General features: G+C 43.4%; 1 protein-coding gene across 2 annotated transcripts in view; it reads left to right on the forward strand.

The window, feature by feature from the left end:
- LOC124797980 (E3 ubiquitin-protein ligase AMFR-like) overlaps positions 1 to 18,471 on the forward strand; it is a 331,734-nt gene that overhangs the window by 261,350 nt on the left and 51,913 nt on the right. For both annotated transcript variants that reach the window (XM_047261156.1, XM_047261157.1), the window contains exon 2: positions 6,345 to 6,602. In XM_047261156.1, the coding sequence (XP_047117112.1) occupies positions 6,345 to 6,602 (258 nt within the window). The remainder of the gene's footprint in view (positions 1 to 6,344; positions 6,603 to 18,471) is intronic.

Consider the following 18,471-nt stretch of genomic DNA (forward strand, 5'->3'; position numbering starts at 1 on the left):
TGTTCCATTGACTTCCTATGGGTCCCGGGCCATGTGGGTATCCCGGGTAATGAGCTCGCTGATCGTTTGGCTGGGGGAGCAGTTACTTACCCCCCGTTTTCTGTAACCCCTCCTGCAGCGGATTTACGGCTTCACATCAAATCCCACTTTGCACAGTCATGGGCCAATTCTTGGGAGGCTACTCCACTGTCTAATAAACTTCGTGCCATTAAGGTGAATCCAGGTCCATGGCGTTCTTCCTTTCGCCTCTCCCGCAAGGACTCGACCACACTGTGTCGTCTCCGCATTGGCCATACCAGGCTGACCCATGGTTTCCTTTTGCGTGATGAGCCACCCCCGCTATGTGGTTGTGGAGCCTTCCAGTCAGTGGCCCACATTTTGGTTGAATGCCCCCTTCTTTTGGCTCTGCGTGCTAAGTACAGACTCCCCCACACTTTACCTTTGATGTTGGCTGACGATTCCCGGATGGTCTCTCTGGTTCTAGGTTTCCTCCGGGAGAGTGGTTTTTATTCTCAGTTTTAAAGTTTTTAATCTCCCTCTGGTGTTGGGGCAGGGCGGTGAGTGTTTGGGTGTCTCCCACTGTAGGCAGTGTTCAGAGATTCCCGATTCACCTCCCTGACCGGAATCCTCTTTTCTTTCCCTTTTACTCTGTTTTTACCTCTTCTTTTTAAGGCTTGGTTAGTTTTTCTATTCCCATACGTACTTTCTGCATTATAGCAGTTGTACCTTTTAAGTCACAGGTGGTCTTGCCTATGCTGCTTCAGCATCGTGTTGGGTTCGTTCTCTTGCCAACTTCCCTCATTTGTTTTTACTATTGACAACGTGACTGCCCTTTTACGTTTCCCCTTTTTCCGTTTTATTGTTCTGACTTTTCTGAGATGTCCCGTTAGCGGAATGGAGTCTATTTGAAACAAGGGACTGATGACCTTGCTGTTTGGTCCCTTTAACCTCAAACAACCAACCAACCATCTCATCTTTTACAAGTCTATCAGTGCAGACTATTCTAATTGTCTTTGAAGAAAGAGTGTATTTTCCTCTCCCTGTCTGAAAAAAAGGGAAAACACTTTATTTCATCCTGGATTATAAAAGGTATTTTCATATATGCATCACCACAATAAGCTCCGAAATAAGACTTCCTTTGCATTTTGAATGTGCTTCTCCGCTATACTTGCAGGCGCGCGCGATGGTTTCTTGCGGTGTGTTTACTTACACACGTCTGCCGCTTGCGGTGAACAGAAGATAAAATTTGATCAGATCAAAGGCGAGGCGTTAGATTTGATCAAATAAATTTGACGAAAGGCAACATTTGACAAAAGCTTATATTTGAAAAAGCAACTTTGTCAGAAAAAAATTGATAGTGTAATACCTTCCGCCGGCCGGAGTGGCCGAGCGGTTCTAGGAGCTTCAGTCTGGAACTGCGTGACCGCTACGGTCGCAGGTTCTAATCCTTCCTCGGGCATGGATGTATGTGATGTCCTCAGGTTAATTAGGTTTAAGTAGTTCTAAGTTCTACGGGACTGATGACCTCAGAAGTTGAGTCCCATAGTGCTCAGAGCCATTTGAACCATTTTGAATACCTTCCAAAGCATGCGTGGGGAATAGCTTCTCATTCGGTGCTGTTGCATTGTACAGTGCTGCTTAAAGAGACCGACTTACTTCTGCTGGTTGCAGCGCCCCAATCAAACATAAACTTCAGAAAATAAAATGCTGTCCAAAACAAGAGAAACCTCACAACCCCCAGATCATTTCGTAAAATTTGACAAGAGTGCACAATTCACTGTTCGAATTCGTCAACCTTGTCAACAGGAATTACGTGTACTTCTCTTTCCAAATGACCCCAGGCAGAAAAATCTACAGAACTGAGAACAGATGGATCATCCCGACTAAGGTACAAGCCCATCGTGAACCACATTGGCGCGTCAGATGTCATCTTGCACCAAAAGCAAAATGTGTCGGTGCCTCATCGCGCATATAGCACATTGCCAGCATTGCGCTTGGGGAAATGCCCACAATAAGTCCTGAAAGATTCCGCCGTAGAAACTGAGGGTGCCCTCATCTATGGTTTTTTTAAAAGAATGTGTGGCGCCCAAACTGCACGTGCAGTGAAGAAACGTTGCTGATGTTACTCATGAACAGCATGCGAGTTTACGTCATATTTGAGAGCAGTTAGAGAGGGACGTAACTGCAAACTTAACATTTCACATTTATACTAACTAGGACAATGTTTCGTACGGAAATCGGTAGCGGTTCGTAATTGCATATCCGCAATTGTCTCACAAATGCATCGTTTGCAGACCATGATCAGTAGAAAGTTTTTAATACCATTATCGTATACTTCCACTCGTGTCAGTTTCGCTTTATTAGGCCCCGAGAAATTTTATCCGCCATTTGGTTTGAATTGTGCGCACACCAGCAGCTTGAATTGCCATACCAACAGCAGAAGCAACCGTGCAGGTATTAGAGCTAGGAAAGCTCGGAAGAGCAGCCAAGACTTTATACTCCCCGATCAAGTGATAGTAAGTGTGCGCATCCATAAGTGTTCAAAGTTCTACAGAAGTGCAGTTGCAAGACTCGAAGTTGTGGATTACCTTTCGCTCGTTGTGTTTTTATCGCGGCTACCTTCATAATTTCAGTCAACATTGTCAAAAGTTTCCTCTAAATCCAAGAATGCCGTAATGATAGGTGTGTCTTTCTTTAGCTTATCTTCTAATATAACTCGTCACTACTGCCTCGCGTGTTAACGTACATTTCTCAGTCACCCAAACTGATAATCCTGGAGGTCGCCCTCAAACAATACGTAAATATAAACAAACGATATCATTCTGCAGAATTCCGTATTTTATCATCAGTCGGACACATGCCGAGGGCTATAGACCATTTTGGCGGATAATGAGTGCGTTGGCTTTTTAATGTTGACGATGTCAGGCGTATTATGTTGCAGTGTGTGACGTAGGAAGTCTTAGTTGTTTGATTGTTCACTTTCCATCACTTTTTCTGACTTACAATCCCACCGGTTCTTTGCCGCGGGCAATTAGTAATTTTGGCGCAAATTCCAGTATATCATTCGCACCAAGTAGCTCTGCCCTTTTTGTAGTTCCTATCTTTTGCAACAGGACGTAGTCGGTTGTTCCATCGGCTTCCTTCCAAAGTCTGTACTTCCATATTTCTAATGGTTCAGTATACCGGTGTTTATGGGATCCTTGTGATAGCATATTCTTGTGATGCAAGAATCTGTGGTGGTAAGTTTCTATGGGACCAAACTGCAGAGGTCATCGGTCCCTAGGCTGACACACTATTTAATCTAACATTAACTTACGCTAAGGGCAACACACACACACACACACACACACACACACACACACACACCCATGCCCGAGGAAGAACTCGAGCCTCCGACACACACACACACACACACACACACACACACACACACACGCCCGAGGAAGAATTCGAGCCTCCGACGGGGGAAGCCGCTCGATCTGTGGCAAGGCTCCTGAGACCGCGCAGCTACCCTGATTGGCACAAGAATCTGTCTTCCTGTTTCCTAGTTACTTTCGTTACCCACAGACAGATCCTTTCCATGTTTGCCTTGTCTTCGATCGTCTCCAATTATTGCCCTTGCACTAGTTTACTGCGCCAGCAGTCTTTCCGAATTTCCGTAGGCCTAGCTGTTTTCCGGTGAATCTTCTTTTATTGCACTTCGGGCAGCGTCCAGGTGCCCACACAACAGAGCAGTCTTTCTTTTTTTTTACGTGGTCTGCCCGTGCATGATTTTCTATTTCAGTGACTGCATAACTTGCAAACGTTCTTTACCACTTTATTTACTAGGCAATACAGCCTGTCCAGATCGCTGCTAGGATGTTATGCATGATGCATATTTTCCTATCCAAGTTTTAAGCTGTGCTTATATCCAGCTCGCAATGCGAGTAATGCACGTAGTCACAAGTATGACCCTTGATGTTATTGTCATCATTCCGTTTACTTTTCAAAATTTTCCTGGTCTTCTGGCTGTTTTCTTTGCTGATCATAGCTCTCACTTGCCGATGTTTGCTGTCCAGTTAACTAGAGGACAGGCATTAAGGCGTGATACTGACGGCACTTATTTTGTGTTATTAATAATAATTAGTGTTCGCTGCTTCGCTCGCGTAGGGTGTATGGTCTGCAGATTATTTTTTGTTTTGTTTTTTCTTTAATCTGGTTCTTTGTTGTCCACAAATTGCAACACCTTCTAAACTTTCCACGCTAATTTAGGCCATAGTCTCTTCCGAAAGTAATTACGACTAAAAAGCGGTTATGGTAGCTGGAGTTCAAGGTTATCGTTACATTACACGAATACTTGTTCCGTAAATCATGATTACGACATTTCGTAATGATATGGAACGATTCAGTTTAACATAAGGGTTTCTTTTCTGCGTTATTACTACTTCATATCTAAAAATTCATCTATTTAGTAAAAGGAATAGTATTCAAAAATTCTTTTAATTTGTTTTTGTATGTTGGTTGGCCATCTGTCACGCTTTTAATGCTATTTGGCAAATTACTAAAGATTTTTGGGGCAGCATTATTCACCGCTTTCTGTGCCATAGTCAGATTTAACACAGAATAGTGAAGGTGATCCTTTCTTCTTGTGTTGTAGCTATGCACTTCGTTATTATTTTTGTGTTAACAACATATTTCATACATGAATATCTGTATTGCGAAGGTACTGTGAATATCCCGAGTTCCGTAAATAAATGTCTGCTAGGTGGTCTTGGGTTGGCTTTAGCTATTATTCTGATTGTACGATTTTGTGCAGTGAATACTTTTTTCCTTACTGATAAATTACCGCAAAATATTATGCCATATGAAAGCAAAGAATGAAAATAGGCAGATTAGGCTAATTTACTGATATAATTATCACCAAAATTTGCTATGACCCTAATACCATAAGTAGCTGAACCTAACCGTTTCAGCAGATCATTAATGTGTTTCTATCAATTGAGGTTCTCATCAGTGCCAATGCACACCCCAGAAATTTTGAATATTCTGCCTTAGCAACAGACTTTTGTTTAAAGTCTATATATTTATCAGTGGTGCTACGCCCTTTACTGTATAGAATTGTATATACCGTGTTTTCTCAAAATTCAGTGAGTCTATTTGCACAGAACTACTCAATGTTCTGAAAGAAATTATTTACAATTCCCTCAGTTGATTCTCGTTTGTTGGGTGTGATTACTATACTTACATCATCAGCAAAAAGAAGTAACTTCGCTTCTACATGAATACAGAGTGGCAAGTCATTAATATATATTAGTACAGTAAGGTACCCAAGACTGAACCCTGTAGGGCACCATTCTTGGTACCTCCCCAGTTAGAGGACTGCCTTTTTTTTTTGCAGACTCTTTTAATATACGAGATATTTTGTAAAAAAATTTCATCCCCTATTTCACCATCTTGGTGTTGAATTTCAAAATGCAGTGAAACACGTATTTTTTAATTTTCCAACCGCAAAGCCAAATTCAAAGTTTCATAGATTTAGCTTTACAGATGCCTTCACAATGAAATATTTTCTTGAAACATTTCATTCCATATTTCACCGTCTTTAGTGGTCCACTTTAGAAAAACCAAACCAAAAGCTAATATTAGTTTTAATATATGCAGGTTTAAAAAATCTTTCACTTGCTGTTTGAGCCCATAGGTGTTAAATTTTCGAAAATGCAGAGATACGTATCTCTTCATTCCTGACCGAGAAACCAAGTACAAATTTTCGTAGGTGTAGCTTCAAAATTGCCAGAGGAGTGACATATTTTCAAAATAACCTTCATCCCCTATTTCAACCCATTTTGCGCTTGATCGCATTGTGTAAATCTCAATATTTCCTATAAGCAACTGTGCGATATCTTCAGGTGGTCGTTTCTGCTGATTTCTGGTAAGAAGAAGTTGCCAATGCCCATCAGTCAGTCAGCACCTGAAAATGTAAAGTAGGAGCCTAGAAGTAGTATTGCGAGATTTACACGTGATCCAGTGAACAACAAGAGAAACATATGTTCAGAACTTGAAGAATATTGTCGTGCGTCTTTTAATAGACTCCCCTCTAGATTAAAAAGCTTCTGCCTGGTCATGAGGTGCCAGAAGTGGGTTGAAAGTGAGCTATTACGAGAATCTGTATTTCAAGGCAGTATATAGCAACTGATTGCTGTTCCTGCGTAATTCGTCCACAATTTAAATCCACGTTATTTCTTTGTCATTTCCTGCCTTCTCTTAAAAATAAGACTTTAGCATTAAGTGCATTGCTGAAAATGTCGTTTGTACTATAATGAAGTTCTGAAGTATTGCTGACAGGTCGTGTACGCCGTTTGTTGCAGACGCTGATAAACATGGCGTACTGCGTGCTGATCCTAGTGGGCAAGGTGATCCAGAGGCTGGTGTTCGGCGAACTCCGCGTCTCCGAGCAGCAGCACATCAAGGACAAGTTCTGGAATTTTGTCTTCTACAAGTTCATATTCGTCTTCGGCGTCATCAACGTGCAGTATATGGATGAAGTGGTGCTCTGGTGCGCCTGGTTTTCCGTCCTCGGTTTCCTGCACTTGCTCGCGCAGCTTTGCAAGGACCGCTTCGAATACGTAAGTATCCACTTAGTTTATTTACCATGTAGCGTATACTAAGTGCTCATCTGTCTTGCGTGTGTCACATCGATGGACACAAAAATGTGTTTTTGTATGCCCATCTGATTGAAGGCTTTAGGGACTTACACCGTTCATTTACGTAATAACATGGAACACCTGCAGGTGTCCTTTTGATGTTACTTCTTTATAGCTACGAGTTTAGGCGATTTATACGCCAATTAAGGCTTGAGGACGGCGTATTGAATCACCGAAACTGGTAACAGATATGTGCGTGAACAACGTACTGTTGGAAAGAGCAAACTCTGGAGTTTCACATGGTTCTCACTAGGTAGCAGCAGTGTGCGCTACTTCACTTCTAGGAAAAATGTTGTTGGGACAACAGAAAGCGTTTTGTGTTCTACGTTTCGCGCAGTGGGGTTCAGTAATAACTGTTCAGTGTGACTTACGTATAAGGTATGCTGTGGATCCTCCTAGAGCACAGAGCATTAGAGTATGGTATGAACAATTTCGAGAAACAGGTTGTTGAGTAAAGGCAAATCGCCGGGCCATTCCCGAGTGTCTGATACATACGTCGAACGCATCCGCCATAGTTTTACAAGGAGTACGCAGAAGTCCGTTCGCCGTGCAGCTCGACAGCTCCACAAGCCACTGATGTCCGCCTGGCGTGTGTTGCGTCGACGTTTACAAGTGAAACCATACAAAATTCAGCTACTGCAAGCTCTTTCGTGAAGGTGACAAACAAAAACGTGTGATTGTCCGTAATTTTGTTATTGGCAAGATGGAGGATGACAGTTTTCTTCCACGCTTAGTGTTTAGTGACGAGACAACATTCCATTTAAATGGAAAGGTGAATTGCCGTCATGTGAGAATATGGGGTATGGAACAACCACATGTAGTTATACAACATGAGAGGGACACTTCTAAATTTAATATGTTTTGCGCATTTTCACGGCAAAAGGTGTATGGTCCATTTTTCTTTGCCGGGAACACTGTCACAGGAAGCACATATCTCGATATGCTTGAGAACTTCCTTTCACCATAGTTGGACACTGATTCGAGCTACTTCATATACCAACAGGATGCCACACCGGCATCTGGAAGTGCGGGTATTTTTTAATCGAAGGATTATTGAATGATGGATCGGTCGCACTGTACCAAATGATTCAGCCTTACATAACTGGCCTCAGAGGTCATCGCACCTGTCTGTATGTGATGATTTCTTGTGCGGGTTTATGAAAGACTCTGTTTATGTGCCTCAGTTACCAACAACAATGAATGAACTGAGACATCGCATAAACAGCAGCCGTGGAAGCTGTAACTCAAGACATGCTCGCTGCAGTGTGATGCTCGCTGCAGTGTGGGAACAATTTGAATACCGTATTGACATATGTCGTGTATCTCGGGAGGGAGGGGGGGGGGGGAGAGCAATTGAACACCTGTCAACAGGTCTGAAAGAAAACTGAGTTTGCCGTTCATTTAAAAAAATCATTGTACATGTTTATTAGTTTCAGAAATACAGCCGGGCCAAATCGGATAATTCTTTCTGATACACCCTGTATAGTAAATAACTTTGGAAGGAGGCGCTAGGTGTGCGTGGTGAGTAACGGCGTTGCTCGCTTTCCCCAAAGACCTTTGAAATCCTTTAGATGGAGAGACTGCAAGCAAGAAATAATTTATTCAGAAAGTAACTTGTGGAAAAAGACGCCATCTGCAAAAGCTAGTGCACTTGAGTGCAATTTTTGCCCTTTGGTAAACTTGCCGCACACAATCTCGGAAAAGAGCACACTGGCCGCATTCGAACGCCACAGTTGGTGAAGAATTTGTGCCAGGAGGTCTTGTGAGTTCACACCGCTGACAGCAGTCCCGGCTGTGAAATGGTGTACAAGGTATGTGAGAAAAGTAATGAAACTGATTTTTTTATCTATCAAAGTTTTCATTTTTTCGTCAAACAACTATATTGTCCCTGTCGAAGTAGTTCCATTCGGCAGCTATACACTGGCAGAGTCGTTCCCAATCTTGGTAGCAGTGCTGAAGTGCTTAAACTGATAGGCCCTTCACATTTGAATGTTCTCTACAGTCGCAAAATTACGTCCTTTGAAACATCTTTCAACTTCAGAAAAAGAAAAAAGTCAAAGGGACTTAGATCGGTTGAATTCGGGGTATACAGGGTGTTACAAAAAGGTACGGCCAAACTTTCAGGAAACATTCCTCACACACAAATAAAGAAAAGATGTTATGTCACCATGTGTCCGGAAACGCTTAATTTCCATGTTAGAGCTCATTTTAGTTTCGTCAGTATGTTCTTCCACCTATGTTCAATGGAGCACGTTATCATGATTTCATAAGGGATACTCTACCTGTGCTGCTAGAACATGTGCCTTTACAAGTACGACACAACATGTGGTTCATGCACGATGGAGCTCCTGCACATTTCAGTCGAAGTGTTCGTACGCTTCTCAACAACAGATTCGGTGACCGATGGATTGGTAGAGGCGGACCAATTCGATGGCCTCCACGCTCTCCTGACCTCAACCCTCTTGACTTTCGTTTATGGGGGCATTTGAAAGCTCTTGTCTACGCAGCCCCGGTACCAAATGTAGAGACTCTTCGTGCTCGTATTGTGGACGGCTGTGATACAATACGCCATTCTCCAGGGCTGCATCAGCGCATCAGAGATTCCATGCGACGGAGGGTGGATGCATGTATCCTCGCTAACGGAGGACATTTTGAACATTTCCTGTAACAGAGTGTTTGAAGTCACGCTGGTACGTTCTGTTGCTGTGTGTTTCCATCCCATGATTAATGTGATTTGAAGAGAAGTAATAAAATGAGCTTTAACATGGAAAGTAAGCGTTTCTGGACACATGTCCACATAACATATTTTCTTTCCTTGTGTGTGAGGAATGTTTCCTGAAAGTTTGGCCGTACCTTTTTGTAACACCCTGTATGTACTAACAGGAATGACGTACGAAGTGGGGCGCTGTTATGTTACAGCATCCACTAGTCTGCAATGTCCGGTCTCACTTGATTCACTATTTTCCTGATCCTTTCAAGGGCATCTGTGTAAAACACTTGGTTGACAGTTTGTGCTGGATGAAAAAATTGGTTACGCATGTTACCCCTACTGTCAAAAAGCAAATCGGCATTGTTTTGATCTTTGATCTGCTCATTAGAGCTTTTATTTCGGTCGAGGAGATGTTCGTGTGCCACTCCTCACTTTGCCACTTTCTCAGGATCATTCACAAAAGTCGAGGATTCATCACCTTTGACCACCGAGGTGAACCATTCGTAGTGATTGGCAATCCTCTCAAGACGATCAACGCAGACGTTTCTTCGACTGTCCTGCTCAGTTGTGAAGTTTTTCGGTACCATTTTGTGACAAACCTTCCGCATGTGCAAGACTTCTCTCAGAATATGATGTATGGTGAAAGTATGTAAGTGTAACAGGTCGCCCGCCATCCTTATAGTTAAATGTCGGTCTGATCTAACACGAGCATGCACACATTCGACGTTTTCGTCAGTTTTTGAAGTTGGAGGCCTTGAGCGAGGTTCATCTCAAATGTGTTCTCGGCCTTCCAAAAACGATTTGTGCCAGCGCAAAACTTGTGCTCTTGATAAGCAATGTTCCCCATAGGCCTGTTCCAACTTTTCGAAGGTCACCCGATACACACAAAAATAAACCACACATCTTCACTGATCGCGCTCTCAAAAATCGCGTGGTGGTTGTACCGAGCTGAAACTGTGATATCTGGAAGTGATGAACAAACTGGTCTACACAAGTAGAATAACACAGCATTGCCAGATCGCTCGTCACGTTGTTAGGTTCATTACTTTTCTCACACACCTCTTATGTACCAGTCAGTTGTGTAAAATCAATGATTCGGCGTGGAGAGCAGGCAATGTCGGGGAGAAGCCATAGAATCTGGGCGTCCTAGTCGCTTCAGTCCGTAACCGCACGACTGCTACAGTCGCAGGTTCGAATCCTGTCTCGGGCATGGATGTGTGTGATGTCCTTAGGTTAGTTAGGTTTGAGTAGTTCTAAGTTCTAGGGGACTGATGACCTCAGGTGTCAAGTCCTATATGCTCAGAGCCATTTTGCTGTGTATCAGCGCGGACTATCCATCATGTCTGCGTGGAGTGGTGTACCGCCCGCAACCCTGTAACACCATGCAAGAACTGTGGTCGTAAAAAGGCCCTAGGGACCGGAGGGGAGTGTGACGCAGTGTCAGTGACAAGAGATTTCCAACCCCGATAGGAGTAGTTGCCATCTCAACCAATTTTCGAGGGAACGTAGCAAAGGGAAATGAAACTTATCAACTTTCTTCCTTACTGTATTAACGCCATTATCAGGACTAGAGGCGCTGTTTCACATTATATCAGCTTGATGTCTCCTGAAGTGACTACCTTTTTTCCGGATGCGTATCTACTGCAGGCAGTCGCTGCATGCAGGTGAAAACTGTAACACTTGTAAAAGTCTGTAGTAAACTTTTATCATGGCTGTTGTTGATGCTGATACAGAGCTGCGTTTTATTTCAGTGTAGTGGATTATTAACGGGACTTAAAACCGCAAGCTATTTTGAAAAGATTGTCAGATATTTCCTTTTGTAACTAGTATTTCCCGTGTGCGATTTTTGGGGTGTCTTTGATAACACGTTCTTGCTAGTGTTCTGTGCTTAAGTATAATTATTACTAATTTCGCAGTTAACAACAGATCTTTATAGTCTTCTTCTGATGCCGATACTGGGTTTAACTGAAAGCTACTGACAACGGCAATTGAGCTATCTTACGTAACACAGTGCTGTTATCAGTGCAGTCAGAAAAAGTCATCTCGGTCTCTCGTTTTCACTTTATCTGATAAGAGATATGCATCTGAAGACGCAGAACAAGAAATTCAGTGTAAATCCTCTCTTGTAAGAGGTTTATCGCGACAGTATCCGGCAATAATTCCAAAAGTGGACAAGATAAAGTTCCGTCAATTTTGAGCAGTACAGCTCGCATTGGTAACAGCCGCAGCCTGTTAGCCTGACCTTTAACTGTCGGGTGATCGCGGTAGGTGCGAAGTTCATTTCAGAGATTGTTATCTTGATTAATTATCTGATGAAGCTGAAATAATCTTGAGTAATTAATTGGAAACAGTTTGCGAAACAAGGTTGGTTGTTGCCTCGAGTAAGAGTTTCCAGCTTACAGCTCTTTCGGCTTTGCGGAACATTTTAACAAAACTGTGGGTAATGTCTCTAACCAAAAACTTAGTGCTGCAATAAATGCTAGAATATTCTTGATTTCTTACGCAATACTTTTTTGTCATTTGAGAAGGTCTCCTACACCCAGCGCAAACTTAATTTATAATAGCTGATACAATTAAATGCAATGCGATGCAAACAACAGTTTAATTTTTTTTATTTGATCACTAGTAGTTTCATGGCGGAAGCCTATCAAGCACTGTTGCTCGTTAAAGACAGGCAGGCTCAATTAAATGGTGCACACGTGAGCCATATTACATCTAACATTCCTCTCCTCACTGGCCAGCGGCCAGACAAAGACTGAGAAGGTCCTGGTGTTTCCCGAGTATATTTCCAGTTTGAGTGTATAGAATGTCTTCGCATATACAAGAGCATATATTTTTATACCGTATTCGGCCGGTTTATTTGGTATGTATACACGGGAAGGATATCTGCCTTGGAAAGATAACAGCATCTCATCAATAGTAAGGTTTCAGGCGGCATTTAGTGTTGTTGAATGTTTTCAACAAAATTATAAAAAATATCTCTTGTAGCAGCCAGATTGTCAGTTATTTTCCTTTTGTCCCCGGTGTTCTTATCATCAAATCCCAAACAATTTTGGAGAACGTAAAACCTCTGCAGTGACATTGTAGTCCGAAAGATTGCAACTCCGATACCATCTGTGCGCCGCAAAGCGTTCAAGTTTTGTCTGTTTGAGCGGGTTAGGCCCGCTATGTACAAAAATCTCATAAATGCCTTCAAATCCTCCGAAGTTGCACTGTTCATGTGGTACTGCTCTTTATTTTCCCCTGATATTCCTTATTTGATTATTTGTATGTGTAAATATAGTATTCAACATACTGTTTGTTATAAAAAGACTCCAACATTCAGTCTCTGTTTTGGCATGTTTTGCAGCACGTTTTACGCTTGGAGAATTGGTAATAATATTGTCTGAACGAAAACTAACACTTTCCTTCATCCATTTTGTACCATCTTTGGACGTACAAAAAAAAAAAAAAACCGCGTACCTCAGGTGACTGACTAGGAGCCGCTAACGGAAACTTTAGCTCTTCAGAATCCTACAAAATACCCTCTTGCTCCAAATCGCATTCTTCACTTCTTGTCAACCTCTTCTTCGCTCTCGGAATCTCAGGAACTAGCTTTGAACTGTTTTCTAAAACTACTTCTGGTAGTTCTTCATGCTTTCTTGTCTGAAGTTTGTAAGTTTTCGTAGGAAACAGAACTGGAATTCCAAGCGATTAATTTCTGCCATGATTGGCCCCCTTAGCCTGAACAACTGTCACTTGTTTTCCCATAACGCAAGGTGGCATTATCCTACAGAGACTGGCGATTGTGAAATAATGATCCTGTGTATTGTACGGGTTCCTATTTTTCCGTTCACAACTTCCTCTGTGCCAATCTCTTCATCCCACCGTAGCACTTGGACCCAGCCTCTCCAGTTATCTGTTGGAAATATTCAAACTTCTGTCTTCTCCTACAGTTTTTACCTTCTATAGCTCCTTGTATACCCTAATGTCTCAACATGTGTCCTATTGTTTTGTCCCTTTTTCTTGTCAATATTTTCCCCGTATTCCTTCCCTAGTCGATCCTAAAATTAAGACGGATGCTTGGTAAAAATAGAAATCTTTCAGCGAGGGACCCTCTTTGCCTGTGTCAGTCTACTTCGTAATTTTCGTTGCTCCGTCTGTCATTCTTAATTTTGCTTCCAAGGTAACAGAATTTGTTCACCTCATCTACTTTCGTGGCCCTTATGTTCGCTAATTCAATTCTCCTTCTCCTTATTACTGTCATCTTTCTTTGATGTACTCTCAATTCATAATCTCCCTTCACTTTCACTGGGGGGAGAAATGTCATCAGTGAACCTTATCATTGACATACTTCCACCGTGAATTTTAATCCCACTCCTGAACCTGTCCTGTATTTTTGTCATTGCTTCTCAGATGTATAGCGTATGGCTTGGCGAAAGAATTACGGTAACGATCCCTGCATCATTCGTTCACTAGGCAATCAGTGTACAGGGTATGGATGGGTAAAAAAGACCGGTTAAAACCGCTAGCGGTATTTTAGTTCTGAATAACTGGTATTTTTCGGTATTTGTTAAAACAGGCGTTTATTTTTTACTAATAACGGTGTGTTGTTGTTGTGGTCTTCCGTCCTGAGACTGGTTTGATGCAGCTCTCCATGCTACTCTATCCTGTGCAAGCTGCTTCATCTCCCAATACGTACTGCAGCCTACATCCTTCTGAATCTGTTTAGTGTATTCATCTCTTGGTCTCCCTCCACGATTTTTACCCTCCACGCTGCCCTCCAATACTAAATTAGTGATCCCTTGATGCCTCAGAACATGCCCTACCAACCGATCCCTTCTTCTTGTCTAGTTGTGCCACAAACTCCTCTTCTCCCCAATCCTATTCAATACTTCCTCATTAGTTACGTGATCTACCCATCTAATCTTCAGCGTTCTTCTGTCGCACCACATTTCAAAGGCTCCTATTCTCTTCTTGTCCAAACTATTTATCGTCCATGTTTCACTTCCATACATGGCTACACTCCATACAAATACTTTCAGAAATGACTTCCTGACACTTAAATCTATACTCGATGTTAACAAATTTTTCTTCTTCAGAAATGCTTTCCTTGCCATTGCCAGTCTACATTTTATATCCTCTCTACTTCGACCATCATCAGTTACTTTGCTCCCCAAATGGCAAAACTCATTTACTACTTGAAGTGTCTCATTTTCTAATCTGATTCCCTCAGCATCGCCCGACTTAGCTCGACTTCATTCCATTATCCTCGTTTTGCTTTTGTTGATGTTCATCTTATATCCTCCTTTCAAGACACTGTCCATTCCGTTCAACTGCTCTTCCAAGTCCTTTGCTGTCTCTGACAGAAATACAATGTCATCGGCGAACCTCAAAGTTTTTATTTCCTCTCCATGGATTTTAATACCTACTCCGAATTTTTCTTTTGTTTCCTTTACTGCTTGCTCAATATACAGATTGAATAACATCGGGGACAGGCTACAGCCCTGTCTCACTCCCTTCCCAATCACTGCTTCCCTTTCATGTCCCTTGACTTTTATAACTGCCATCTGGTTTCTGTACAAATTGTAAATAGCCTTTCGCTCCGTGTATTTTACCCCTGCCACCTTCAGAATTTGAAAGAGAGTATTCCAGTCAACATTGTCAAAAGCTTTCTCCAAGCCTACAAATGCTTGAAACGTAGGTTTGCCTTTTCTTAATCTAGCTTCTAAGATAAGTCGTAGGGTCAGTATTGCGTCACGTGTTCCAATATTTCTACGGAATCCAAACTGATCTTCCCCGAGGTCGGCTTCTACCAGTTTTTCCATTCGTCTGTACAGAATTCGTGTTAGTATTTTGCAGCCGTGACTTATTAAACTGACAATTCGGTAATTTTCACATCTGTCAACGCCTGCTTTCTTTGGGATTGGAATTATTATATTCTTCTTGAAGTCTGAGGGAATTTCGCTTGTCTCATACATTTTGCTCACTAGATGGTATTGTTTTGTCAGGACTGGCTCTCCCAAGGCTGTCAGTAGTTCTAATGGAATGTTGTCTACTCCCGGGGCCTTGTTTCGACTTAGGTCTTTCAGCGCTCTATCAAATTCTTCACGCAGTATCATATCTCCCATTTCATCTACATCCTCTTCCATTTCCATAATATTGTCCTCAAGAACATCACCCTTGTATAGTCGCTCTTTCCTTAGAACTGGGTTTCCATCTGAGCCCTTGATATTCATACAAGTGGTTCTCTTTTCTCCAAAGGTCTCTCTAATTTTCCTGTAGGCAGTATCTACACTCCTGGAAATGGAAAAAAGAACACATTGACACCGGTGTGTCAGACCCACCATACTTGCTCCGGACACTGCGAGAGGGCTGTACAAGCAATGATCACACGCACGGCACAGCGGACACACCAGGAACCGCGGTGTTGGCCGTCGAATGGCGCTAGCTGCGCAGCATTTGTGCACCGCCGCCGTCAGTGTCAGCCAGTTTGCCGTGGCATGCGGAGCTCCATCGCAGTCTTCAACACTGGTAGCATGCCGCGACAGCGTGGACGTGAACCGTATGTGCAGTTGACGGACTTTGAGCGAGGGCGTATAGTGGGCATGCGGGAGGCCGGGTGGACGTACCGCCGAATTGCTCAACACGTGGGGCGTGAGGTCTCCACAGTACATCGATGCTGTCGCCAGTGGTCGGCGGAAGGTGCACGTGCCCGTCGACCTGGGACCGGACCGCAGCGACGCACGGATGCACGCCAAGACCGTAGGATCCTACGCAGTGCCGTAGGGGACCGCACCGCCACTTCCCAGCAAATTAGGGACACTGTTGCTCCTGGGGTATCGGCGAGGACCATTCGCAACCGTCTCCATGAAGCTGGGCTACGGTCCCGCACACCGTTACGCTGTCTTCCGCTCACGCCCCAACATCGTGCAGCCCGCCTCCAGTGGTGTCGCGACAGTCGTGAATGGAGGGACGAATGGAGACGTGTCGTCTTCAGCGATGAGAGTCGCTTCTGCCTTGGTGCCAATGATGGTCGTATGCGTGTTTGGCGCCGTGCAGGTGAGCGCCACAATCAGGACTGCATACGACCGAGGCACACAGGGCCAACACCCGGCATCATGGTGTGAGGAGCGATCTCCTACACTGGCCGTACACCACTGGTGATCGTCGAGGGGACACTGAATAGTGCACGGTACATCCAAACCGTCATCGAACCCATCGTTCTACCATTCCTAGACCGGCAAGGGAACTTGCTGTTCCAACAGGACAATGCACGTCCGCATGTATCCCGTGCCACCCAACGTGCTCTAGAAGGTGTAAGTCAACTACCCTGGCCAGCAAGATCTCCGGATCTGTCCCCCATTGAGCATATTTGGGACTGGATGAAGCGTCGTCTCACGCGGTCTGCACGTCCAGCACGAACGCTGGTCCAACTGAGGCGCCAGGTGGAAATGTGGAAATGGCATGGCAAGCCGTTCCACAGGACTACATCCAGCATCTCTACGATCGTCTCCATGGGAGAATAGCAGCCTGCATTGCTGCGAAAGGTGGATATACACTGTACTAGTGCCGACATTGTGCATGCTCTGTTGCCTGTGTCTATGTGCCTGTGGTTCTGTCAGTGTGATCATGTGATGTATCGGACCCCAGGAACGTGTCAATAAAGTTTCCCCTTCCTGGGACAATGAATTCACGGTGTTCTTATTTCAATTTCCAGGAGTGTATCTTACCCCTAGTGAGGAAGCCTCTACATCCTTACATTTGTCCTCTAGCCATGCCTGCTTAGCCATTTTGCACTTCCTGTCGATCTCATTTTTGAGACGTTTGTATTCCTTTTTGCCTGCTTCATTTACTGCATTTTTATATTTTCTCCTTTCATCAATTAAATTCAGTATTTCTATTAGCCCTCGTCTTTTTACCTACTTGATCGTCTGCTGCCTTCACCACTTCATCCCTCAAAGCTATCCATTCTTCTTCTACTGTATTTCTTTCCCCCATTCTTGTCAATTGTTCCTTTATGCGCTTCCTGAAACTCTCTACAACCTCTGGTTCTTTCAGGTTATCCAGGTCCCATCTCCTAAAATTCCCACCTTTTTGCAGTTTCTTCAGTTTTAATCTGCAGTTCATAACCAATAGATTGTGGTCAGAGTCCACATCTGCCCCTGGAAATGTCTTACAATTTAAAACCTGGTTCCTAAATCTCTGTCTTACCATTATACAAGTATCTCCAGGGTTCTTCCATGTGTACAACCTTCTTTCATGATTCTTGAACCAAGTGTTAGCTATGATTAAGTTATGCTCTGCGCAAAATTCTACCAGGCGGCTTCCTCTTTCATTTCGTAGCCCCAGTCCATATTCACCTACTATGTTTCCTTCTCTCCCTTTTCCTACTCTCGAATTCCAATCACCCATGACTATTAAATTTTCGTGTCTCTTCACTACTTGAATAATTTCTTTTATCTCATCATACATTTAATAAATTTCTTCGTCATCTGCAGAGCTAGTTGGCATATAAACTTGTACTACTGTTGTAGGCGTGGGCTTCGTGTCTATCTTGGTCACAATAATGCGTTCACTATGTTGTTCGTAGTAGCTTACCCGAACTCCTATTTTTTTATTCATTATTAAACCTACTCCTACATTACCCCTGTTAAGTCCCATAGTGCTCACAGCCATTTGAACCATTTGAACATTACCCCTATTTGATTTTGTATGTATAACTCTGTATTCGCCTGACCAAAAGTCTTGTTGCTCCTGCCACCGAACTTCGCTAATTCCCACTATATCTAAGTTTAACCTATCCATTTCCCTTTTTAAATTTTCTAATCTACCTGCTCGATTAAGGGATCTGACAGTCCTCCTGAGTAGTCCCCGCCCGGAGATCCGAATGTGGGACTATCGCAGTACCACAACAGCAAGGCCGTTTTGGTTAATGTTACAAAGGCCAGATCAGTCAATCATCCAGACTATTGCCCCCTGCAACTACTGAAAAGGCTGCTGCCCCTCTTCAGGAACCATACGTTTGTCTGGCCTCTCGACAGACACCCCTCCGTTGTGGTTGCACCTACGGTACGGCTATCTGTGTCGCTGAGGCACGCA

Source organism: Schistocerca piceifrons, chromosome 5, assembly GCF_021461385.2.
Source record: "Schistocerca piceifrons isolate TAMUIC-IGC-003096 chromosome 5, iqSchPice1.1, whole genome shotgun sequence".
Taxonomy (NCBI): Eukaryota; Metazoa; Arthropoda; class Insecta; order Orthoptera; family Acrididae; genus Schistocerca; species Schistocerca piceifrons.